Source organism: Apaloderma vittatum, unplaced genomic scaffold (genome assembly GCF_000703405.1).
Source record: "Apaloderma vittatum isolate BGI_N311 unplaced genomic scaffold, ASM70340v1 scaffold26993, whole genome shotgun sequence".
NCBI lineage: Eukaryota > Metazoa > Chordata > Aves > Trogoniformes > Trogonidae > Apaloderma > Apaloderma vittatum.
The window spans coordinates 10,001-19,850 of record NW_009706839.1 but is presented as its reverse complement, the minus strand read 5'-3'; the positions used below and the strand labels follow the sequence as shown (position 1 = coordinate 19,850).

The 9,850-nt window shown below is 49.8% G+C and overlaps 1 protein-coding gene across 1 annotated transcript in view; it reads left to right on the top strand.

Annotated features, from left to right (window-relative positions):
- The window catches only part of NIN (ninein (GSK3B interacting protein)), a gene marked incomplete at its 3' end in the record, with an annotated part of 36,247 nt that overhangs the window by 16,485 nt on the left and 9,912 nt on the right, over positions 1-9,850 (top strand). Inside the window, 7 exon segments of the mRNA XM_009865942.1 lie at positions 2,020-2,059; positions 3,382-3,572; positions 4,695-4,841; positions 5,729-5,896; positions 7,194-7,330; positions 8,685-8,825; positions 8,981-9,155. Coding sequence (XP_009864244.1) covers positions 2,020-2,059; positions 3,382-3,572; positions 4,695-4,841; positions 5,729-5,896; positions 7,194-7,330; positions 8,685-8,825; positions 8,981-9,155 — 999 coding nt within the window.

The window sequence follows — 9,850 nt, the reverse complement described above, 5'->3', positions numbered from 1 at the left end:
TGGTTTGGGCTTGTTGGCTGTGGGTTAAGTCCTTGAAGTGAGAGGGTCTGGCACTGAGTGATCTTATTCTATATAAAAATATATATATATGTGTTGCTTAGGTCAGGCAGACTTGGATCCTCCCTCTGCCCAAATTCTCCTCGGGATGTGCCCCCACCCCTGCCAAGGCCAAGTGGGTGCAGGGTGGTAGCTCTGCCTGGCACCCAAAGATACCTTCTCCCAGCACAAAGTTGGCTGTTGTACAGGCGATTACTGTCTGGGCTGGTGTCAGCTCATGCATTTTTGGGAGTGTGGGCTCTTCTCTGCCTTTGCAGGCCGTAATTTGACAGTACCAGTCACCTCAGCTCCTGCTTTTTGTGTGTTTCCTTTGCTGGTTTATCAGGGAAACCTGGAATCTGACACGTCGGTGCCTTAGTGGTGATGTTTAGCAGGACAGTGCTTGTCTGGGCTAAAATCCGCAGCTTTCTAGTGCAGTATTTTATACATTCTTGGCTTTGCCCAGAGCTGCAGGTTCCAGCCCTGCCTGTCACCTCCTGCCTTTACTGGGCTGATTTCTGGAAAAGCAAAGTTTAAGCTCCCCTCACTCCATCCAAAGCTCTCCCCAATTCCTGCCTTGCAACTGGCCTCAAAAGCGAGGATGGGGGCAGAGAGCCCCACCAGCCCATTGAGATGCTGCGGCAGCAGTGGGCGACCATGGCCCGGTCCAGCAGCTGAAACGGGAGTGAGCAGCAGAGCTAAAAAAAGTCTGATGACCTAATCCAGTCTCCATGGCAACGTTGTAGATTAATGGCTTTTAGCTGTAATCTGAATGAGATGTGTTGAACTTTTATATGATGATTTAGAGCCTCTGGATGTCCTGGGTGACTTTGACTTCAAATCCATCAGTCACGTGCACGCCCAAGTATCCCCTTGTAACGGTGGAGAAGGAACATCTGCTGATGCTGCTGCTAAAGCAGAAGCTAATGCCACTGAGCATCGTGTGTGAGTAAATAACCTCAGCTGGTGCAAGGGTGGTAGAGACAAGACAGCGTGTAATACATGGAGAAATCATTTTTAACAATGTGTTTCTGCCCTGCTCCCGGGGCTACCTGGTATTGCCACAGAGGAAGCAGGGTGGCTTAAGACCAGCACACTGTGTGTTGTTTTGGCTTTTTGTTGGTGGTTTTTTGTTTTCTTTTTTCTAGCTAGCTCCATGGAGAGCTTGTTGGCAGCGTGATGCAGTCTCCTGACCTAGAGCTATCTGGCTAGTGGAGGTGTTTTGGAGAGGGCTTGGCGGAGCGCAGGTTGCTGCCTCTCGAGCTCTGCAGACAGATGGGTGCCCCTTCTCAAAAGCATAAAGCAGCAAAAGCTTCGTTCCCCGATGCATGCTCTGGGAGCAGGTGTCCCCATCGTATGTGTGGATTCGTTGCAGCTTAATTACCTGTCATAGGCATGTCTCTGCGGCCGATGTGGGTGGTGTATGATTGCTGCAGAGCCAAGTAGGATGGTGTTGTGCCATGCAGGTTTCTGTCAAGGGCTACCTGTGATGAGGACACTTGAGATTCCACAGGTTGTCCTCATGTCCCAGCTTGCAGACTGGCTGCCTATGAGATCCATGAGTAGCCCTTCTGCAATGGGAAAATAGGGTGCTGGGAGGAAAGGATAACCCAGACTCAGGTGGTGCATAGCCCATGCATCCTCATCGCCTCAAAGACAAGCAGCAGGGTTTGCTTGGAAGGCAAATCTCTCCCTCCCTCTCCATCAACCTACTGGACTCGGAGCTCCCGTGGGTCACTGGCAGGCCTTGCGGCATCTTTTGCTGCAGCTGTGGTTTATCCCCACCGAAGAACCTCGCCTGCCAGAAACAGGCAGCATCAAAGAGCCGTGGATTGCCAGCCCAGCCCATGGGGAATGGGGAGATGAAAGCCTGGCGGCGTTGCCGGAGCCCTGTAGCTCGTTTGATGCTGATTGCAGAGTCTCTTTCATATGGGTGATGTCTTGCAATAGTAATAACTTGGGAACCTTTTGTTTTCTCCTCAGCACTGGAAGACGCGAAACAGCGAGGAGTATGAGGCCGAGGGTAAGAGCAGGCAGCAGTGCTTACGTGGGCTTATTCTCTCTCCAGCTTTGAAGATAAATCAGAGGAGCGCTGTAAGATGGACCCAGTCTGGTGTGGTGCAGAGCTTGGGAAGGTGCAGATGGGGCAATCCAGCCCTGAGCTGGGAATGAAACCTCAAGTCGGGCTCCTTGGAGGGCACAGTCTTGTGCCTTGCACTCTCTGCCCTCTTTTCTCCCTTTTGCCTGGCAGAGGCTGCTAGTCCCCCTGGCCCCAGCAGCCCCAGAGCAGAAGACGGGGCTGGTCCTGGTCCCTGGCTCCTGCCCTGGGTGCTGCTGGCTGTAGTGGATCACGGTAGGCACTAGATGTCAGCACGGACCGGTCATTAACTGTTTCCTAATCGTCCTGTAAGGGAGAGCAGGGTGGCCCCAGGGTAATCGCTGGGCTTTGGCACTAACACACAGCCTGCAAAGCAGCAAAAGAGGGTTGCTTCAACACCTCGTCCCTATTTCAGCTGCTCTCTAACCCCTAACCTATCTGAAGGCACCGAAGTTGGTCTCTAAAAGCTGCTTTTCCAGCTCTGGGATGAGGTAGCGGGGGTGAGGAGGTGGCCTTGCAGCTCAGCAAGCTCCAACTGGTTTGTGTCCAGTGGCTCTGGGAGCTTTTCCAGCTGCTTGAGACTGCGCTGAGGGTGTTTGCTGGAGGGAGAGGAAACAGGGTTTGGTCTTTTTTTTTTATTCCCTTGAAGGGGCATTTGGAAGTCCTTATATCAAAACATGCCCTACAGTTTACATTTTAAGGGAATGGGAGCTCCGTCTGGGTGGTGGCAGTTATGGAGACAGGCAACCACTGGAGTTCTCGACCTGGTCGAGGTATATAGATCTGCAGCTTGCTCAGTCCTCTCCCTTGATCCCATAACTGCCCAGAAGAGAAGGATTCCCTTCATCCATGCCAGCAGCTGGGCTGGGCTTCCCCTGGCCTCCAGCCCACACTGGCCATCGGGTTCATCCTCATCCCCAGCGATCCTCCTGGCCGTGCTTCCAGCTGTAGCTCACTCAGCCCCTGGACGTGGGGTTCCCTCGCCTGTGGTGCCACATGGGGGTTGAATGCTGAGCAGGATCTGCGCCTTCTGGTAGAGTCTGATAGCCACGTGGGTGCTGGTGGCTGTACCCTCAAATTACAAAGCGTGCTCTGTGCAGGGTGAGGTAAGGCAGGTGGTCCTGTGGGGTCTGATGAACAAGGGGGGAGCAGTGAATCCCCCATAATGTGCAGAACCCTCGGGTCTTCTGGTGGTCCCTTACACACAGTGAATGGACAGAAACCAGAGCAGTTTCCCCTGTTTCCAGGGCAGCTGCGCTTCTGGAACCCGGATGACCTGAATGCCTCCCCCGGAGCATCGCTGCCCACCCCGGACTGGATAGAGGAGAAACTCCAGGAGGTCTGCGAGCACCTTGGCATCACCAGGGATGGCCACCTGAACCGAAAAAAGCTCATCTCCATTTGTGAGCAGTATGGGCTCCAAACAGCAGCCGGGGAGGTGAGCGGCCACGGACAGACCCCCTCGCATTGTTGCTTTTAGCACGGCCCCCACAAAATCCGTGTCCTGTGGTTGACCTCAAGCCTAAAGCACAAGTGCTGGTTTACAGGTAGCTGCTTGGAAAGGGGTTTTCAGCTTCAGCTCGCAGCTTTGCAGCAAGTTTCTTGGTGTTGAACCATCAGACGTGGGAGGCTGCTCCAGCAGAAAGCAGCTGCCAGCCTTACTGACACTGTAGCGTGCATGCCTCCTCACGCAAGCCCAGAGTAAACTGGAATTTGAAAACATAGCCTAGATTCCAAGCATGTCTCCTTAATCCCAGAAATCTTCTAGCTAGATGGCAAATACGGGTTAAAATATTCATAGGTGGTTGCTTTTGACTTTGAGAAGGCCTGCGGGCAGTTTCTGTCCTACAGGAAGAGTCCACAAGAAAATTATTCCTTTAGCAAAAAAGTCTCTTGTCGATTTGGGATTTAGTTTTATAAAGAAATCAAGCTGGTTTGCATCTTAAAATAACACGACCTGTAATCATTACTTTCATAAAACCTGTTCCTGAGTAGGTTTTCTTTTGCAGCAAAAAGCTTTCAGGATATTAAGGCAGAAACTGGAAAAAACAAACTGTAGACAAAGAAATAGTGAAGGACTAAACATCTCTGGTCCTAACGAGGTTGGTCTTGCTTTTCAGAAAGCAGCCTGCCCTGAAGTGTAAACCAGATTTATTGTAACCTTGCAGTGTGTTTAACTATGTTTGTTTATTTGAGGTTTTTTGCCTGGTTGCTTCACAAGCTGCTGGGCTTTTGGCATGTCTCACTACCTCACACTCAATTCCTGAGGTCACCCTGTCTTGAGAGCAGGATGAAACCTGGGTTTTTTCATGCTGCTTTGCAAAGATAATCAGGAGCTGCTGTGCTTTTACAGGCAGGATTTTGATAGTGTATGTGGCTGCAATTTTCTACGTGAAGATTGCTGTGCAAATGTTAGGCTGATACAGTGTTCCAGGTAACTCTTGCTTTGCTCTTTTTTTTTTTTTTTTTTGGTATAACCTTGGGAATAGGATATTTTCTGCTGTGCCATGGTGCATTTTTAGCAATAGCGGATATGATTTCTATTCCCTGTCGCTTGCAGGTCCTTGAAGAGGTGCTCCATAACCTGGAGCAAGACGGCACCATGAGCGTAGAGGATTTCTTCTACGGCTTGTTTAAAAACGGAAAGTTGCTGACACCCTCGGCATCCACTCCGTACAGACAGCTGAAACGACACCTCTCCATGCAGGTGAGAAACCGAGGTGGATCCTGGCGTAAAAGCAGGAAGACAAGTCCTGAGCAACTCCCACCTAGCCTGCCTGCTCTCCTCCAACTAGAAGAGAAGCTGTGGCAGCCTCCTCCCTTGAAGTGTTCAAGGCCAGGCTGGGACGGGGGTTTGAGCAACCTGGTCTATTCTAGTTGTGCCATTCTGTGATTCTAACCTGTTCCAGTGTCTCACCGCCCTCACAGAAAAGAGTGTCTTCCTGGTATCTGACCTAAATCTCCCCTCTGCCAGTTTCAAAGTGTTACGCCGCATCCTATCACAACACTCCCTGATAAAGAGCCCTCCCCAGCTTTCCTGTAGCCTCCTTTGAGCACGGGAAGGGCTCTCCGAAGCTGTGAGATGCAGTAGGTGAACGGTATGAACTTGGATGCAGGGGGAGGCAGTGACCTGGGGTAGGCTGGAGACTGTGGGCATGCAGGTCCTCCGTATCTAATTATTGAGAATCTTTTTTTGAGGGAGTTTGAAACCCACCGCCTATCTTTGCCTGGAAGCTGAGGGATGTAGCAAAGCACCTGCTCATATGGTCCCTGCAGCCTTTTTAGGGAAGGTAACACTTAAAATCAGAATCGCGCAGTGGAAAACACTTTTGGAGCATTGAGGACAGCTTTGGAACTGCCCTTTCCTTTGGATTTATTTTAAATCCGTAAGCGCCTGGTCACGCTGTGGTGTCATGAGGTCAGCAGCAGTGCTCCTGATGGGTTATTTGCTTGGCAGCAAGGAAAAACAGCCCTTAATCCTTAATCCCCAGGGTACCGTTAGCAAAATTACATTTATAAGCCTTTCTCGTCGCGGGGTGGCCAGATGCCTGGCTCTGCCCATGCCCCGTCACAGCCTCTCCCCACTTTCGGCAGTCCTTCGACGAGAGTGGACGGCGCACGACCACCCCCTCGGCTATGCCCAGCACCATCGGCTTCTGCCTCTTCTCCAGCCTGGATGATGGGATGGGCTACGGCTGCGTGGAAAGTGTCCTTGACTGCTGGCACCAGGAGGGCATAGAGAACAGCCAGGAGATCCTAAAGGTAACTGTCAGCTTCATCTCGCCCCTTCTAGTTTCCTTTTTTCCTTCCCTCCCCCCCCCCACTTTTTTTTTTTCTTCCTTTTTTTTCCTGTTGTGGGATGCTGGACTGCAGCTGGTTTATTTTACTCCTTTAAAATTCTGAGTGCTAGTGACAAGAGTCTAACTGTTCCAGGAAACTTGCCTTGTTGAAATGACGGTGCAGCCCAGAGAGCTACAAGTTAATACTAAAAATGTAATGTGACTTCCAGCTTAGCTCGAAGAGGTCACCTATATTTGTAGAAAGCAATTTAATTCCTTTTACCTCGCTGAATAGCTGCAGCTGCAAGTGTTTTAGCATGGGGATGACCTGAATTATTGCTTGCACTGAGGTGGAGGACAGCACTTGAAAGGCTGCTCGGTAATTAGTGTTTTGTTATATGGAGTAAAAGGATAATCGGGGTTGCATATCGGATACCTGAAGTAAACCCCATCACTGTCTGTCTTGCTAGAAGCTGTGGGCAGGAGATGGTTTCACGTGCCTGTTCTGAGACCATCTTTGGGTTCCCAGCAGCGATGATTGCAGATTTCTCTCGGCATTTCACGTCCTTGTGGAAACGGAATGTCCAGGTTGTAATAAACTTTGCCATTGCTCAGGCTTTAAAACACATTTGTAGCCTGGCCTTGATCACCTGGTGCTGTTGTCACCAGACGTGTGTGCTGCCTTCTCTTCTGCTTGTTGCCTTCTACAAGTAATTTGCTCTGTTACTGGTGTGACTGGGGTGGGTTCTCCAGTGTTTGTGGTGTTTCAGCCCTACCAATAGCGCTGCTTCGCTCCACGTTGTAATTCCCTTAGGCTGAAGGAAATTACAAGCTGATAATTTATTTCTGAAGAGGTATCTTCTCTATCACATACTTCCTACAAGGCTTCCTCCGTGATGTCCCTATCGCAGGAGCTGGTTTTGTTTAACACGAACATCTTCAGCCACTTTCGTGCAGCATTTGAATATCTAAAAAGGGTGCTGTAGTTAGATCCTCTAGAGAATTAGGACTTTTAATCAGGCATGGGCTTAATTTCCTCTTGCTCTTGCAGCACAACCAGGACACTTTCCATCTCCGCAGCTGGCAGCAGCCCTTTCGTGTAGGAAGGTGGCGGGGATGTCTGGTTTATTGCCCCAAAGGCATTTGTGTGACAGATTAATCAGTGAGCAAAGAGCTTTCCCGAGCCTCCTCGTTTTAGTCCGTCACTTCACGTACACATGTCTCCAGGCTCCTGCAGGGCAGGAAAGCTCGTTCCGCTCTAACGATGTGTTGTTTCGCAGGCTTTGGATTTCAGCTTGGACGGGAAGGTGAACTTGACGGAGCTGACGCTGGCGCTAGAAAACGAGCTTTTAATCACCAAGAACGGTGTCCACCAGGCAGCCCTGGCAAGCTTCAAAACGGAGATCAGACACTTGCTGTAAGTCACTGGCATCGCTGGCTCTGCTGCTTCCTTGCTGCTCTCTCTGTCTGGCCAAGCAGGAGCTTAAGGAGCAGCTGATTAATGATGGTTCAGAGCACTTCTCTGAGGGGCATAGGCACGGCAAGGCCGTTTCGCTGAAAGGCTGGTTAGCTTGGTCAGAAGCTTTTAGCTCTCTCGTTTTGCATGGGTAAAATACTCAAACCTGAGTATTGCAGAAATACATGCTTTAAAAAAAATAAAAAAATAAAATCGTGGCAGCAGGCTGCTCCCAGCCCTGCCCTGAGGTCTGGAAACCGTCACCGCAATCTGCAGCGGTCATTGATGGCCAAGGATGGCAAAACTTAAGACAGAGGCTGGTGCAATTTGATACGCAATGCTGTTAATCCTAACTGATTTCTTGCAGTACAGTTACATAGGTTTTGCCGTGGGGGTGAGGTACAAAAGCACCACACACCTCCACTTTTTTTCGTTTGAAAGCCAGCACAGTTTGGCTTTGCAGTGGACTTGCCACGCAGGCTTCTCTGCTGAGAGAGTGTAGGAGGTGGGAAACATTACTCTGTGTGTATATTTGTCAATTATACTACTGAAGCACAAATATTTGGTCCTGCACACTACTAGATCATCTTGTCCACCCAATCTGGAGACCACTGCTCCAAGTGTTGCACCTGCTGTTTCACACCGGCTCGTTCCTGTTGTGTGACTCCTGCATCCATCCACCACATGCACAAGCTCCAGTTGTTAGTGGTGTTTTGCTTGCGCTGTAAATCTTTGTATAGTTGAAATATTTATCAGCTTATACATCCACCTTCACACACCACCGTAGATGACTTTTGCTGGTCCTTAAGACTGCGTTGTTGGCTCACCGCTGGCTTGGCTTGTATGAAACCTCACAAGATGAGGCCCCCCACTGTTTTTTCTGCATCTACGTGTCTGAATTCCTTTTTGCGTTCACTCAGCAGAGGGGTTTGTTAAGTTTCTGTCAAGAAAGCTGCTCAGTGTAGCAGATCGTACAGCCTTGTGATCAAAACCAGCCTGGGTGTAGTGTAAGGGTGAAGTGGTGAAGATAATAAAATGATGAGAACAAGTAAAAGGGGCCGAAAGTGTCCTGGCAAAACAGCGTAGAGCTGCAATTCTGAGGGCTGGACCACGGCTGAAGAGCTCACATGATGAGGTCTCAGGACCTACAGAGATATCAAGACATAGCCAGACCTATGTGTGCAAGTTTGTATCTAGTGGCTGAATGTGGCTGATAAGACCCTTGGAGAGCTGTCTGAGCTGTTTTTCTCCGATGAGCCTTTTGCAAGTACCTTCTTCAGGGGAGCCTAATCCGGGCTGGCTGTGCTTACCCTAGGGAGAGGGTTGACCAGGTGGCCAGAGAGAAAGAGAAGCTGCGGTCAGACTTGGAAAAAGCCGAAAAGCTGAAATCCCTGATGGCCTCCGAAGTGGACGACCACCACGCCGCCATTGAGCGCCGGAACGAGTACAACCTCAGGTATGGCATCTGGGTCACCTCTCCCTCCTGTCATCACTGCAGTGGTATTGCAGGGGCTTGGTGACAGGATGCTGGTTGCCACCAAACTTCACTCGCAGTGGTATTTGCCGCCTACTTCTTTTCGTGAGCTCTTCTTACCTCCAGTGCCTTCGCAGGAAGCTGGACGAAGAGTACAAGGAACGAATCGCGGCTCTAAAGAACGAGCTCCGGAGAGAGCGGGAGCAAATCCTGCAGCAGGCTAGTAAACAGCGGCTGGAGCTAGAGCAGGAGATTGAAAAGCTGAAAACCGATGAGAACTACATCCGAGACCGCCTGGCCCTTTCCCTGAAGGTAACGGGGACTAAACGCAGGCGGCGTGTTCCCCCAAAAGGCAGGGGTGCCCAGAAGTGGGGAGCAAGGCTTACAACATAGTTCTTGTTGAGAGGATGCATTGCAGTGCCTGTTGAGCTAGCTGAAAGGAATTTCAGCAGCAAGATAGAGGCGTAGCCATGAGAATTTTTGGGTCACCTCCATAGGTTGATCCTTGGATTTGTAAAGCTCCAGTTTGAGTCTCTGCTGCCATCAAGTGCAGACCGTGCGTGTGTACGGCTATAGGACGGGCTGTCTGCCTTGGTGACTTTTTGGCTCCAGCTGGGAGATATGTCTTTACAAAGCTTAAAATATTGCTTAAAAAAGAATCTCTAAAGCAAGTTTGCTCTTATTCCTTTGGATAATCTGGTGCCCGATGCAATGGTATTGTTAACCTGTGACCCCACAGATCCACATAATTTTCCAACTTTTTTTGGAAAACACTTAAGTCACAACTTTTCTTCAGAATCTCACAGCTGCGTAACCTTATAATTTTTTATTTTTCTTTAAACCAAGCAAAAGTTAACGGTAATGATGTTGTGTTACAAACAACCTCAAAGGTGATGATGCTTAGAGGGAGTTTATACACCTTTAGAGATGTTCAGGTGAGCAGCTTTTGGAGGGTTGGCTGTCCTGTGAGCCTCTGGAATATTGTAATTGTACGATTAATTGAAACT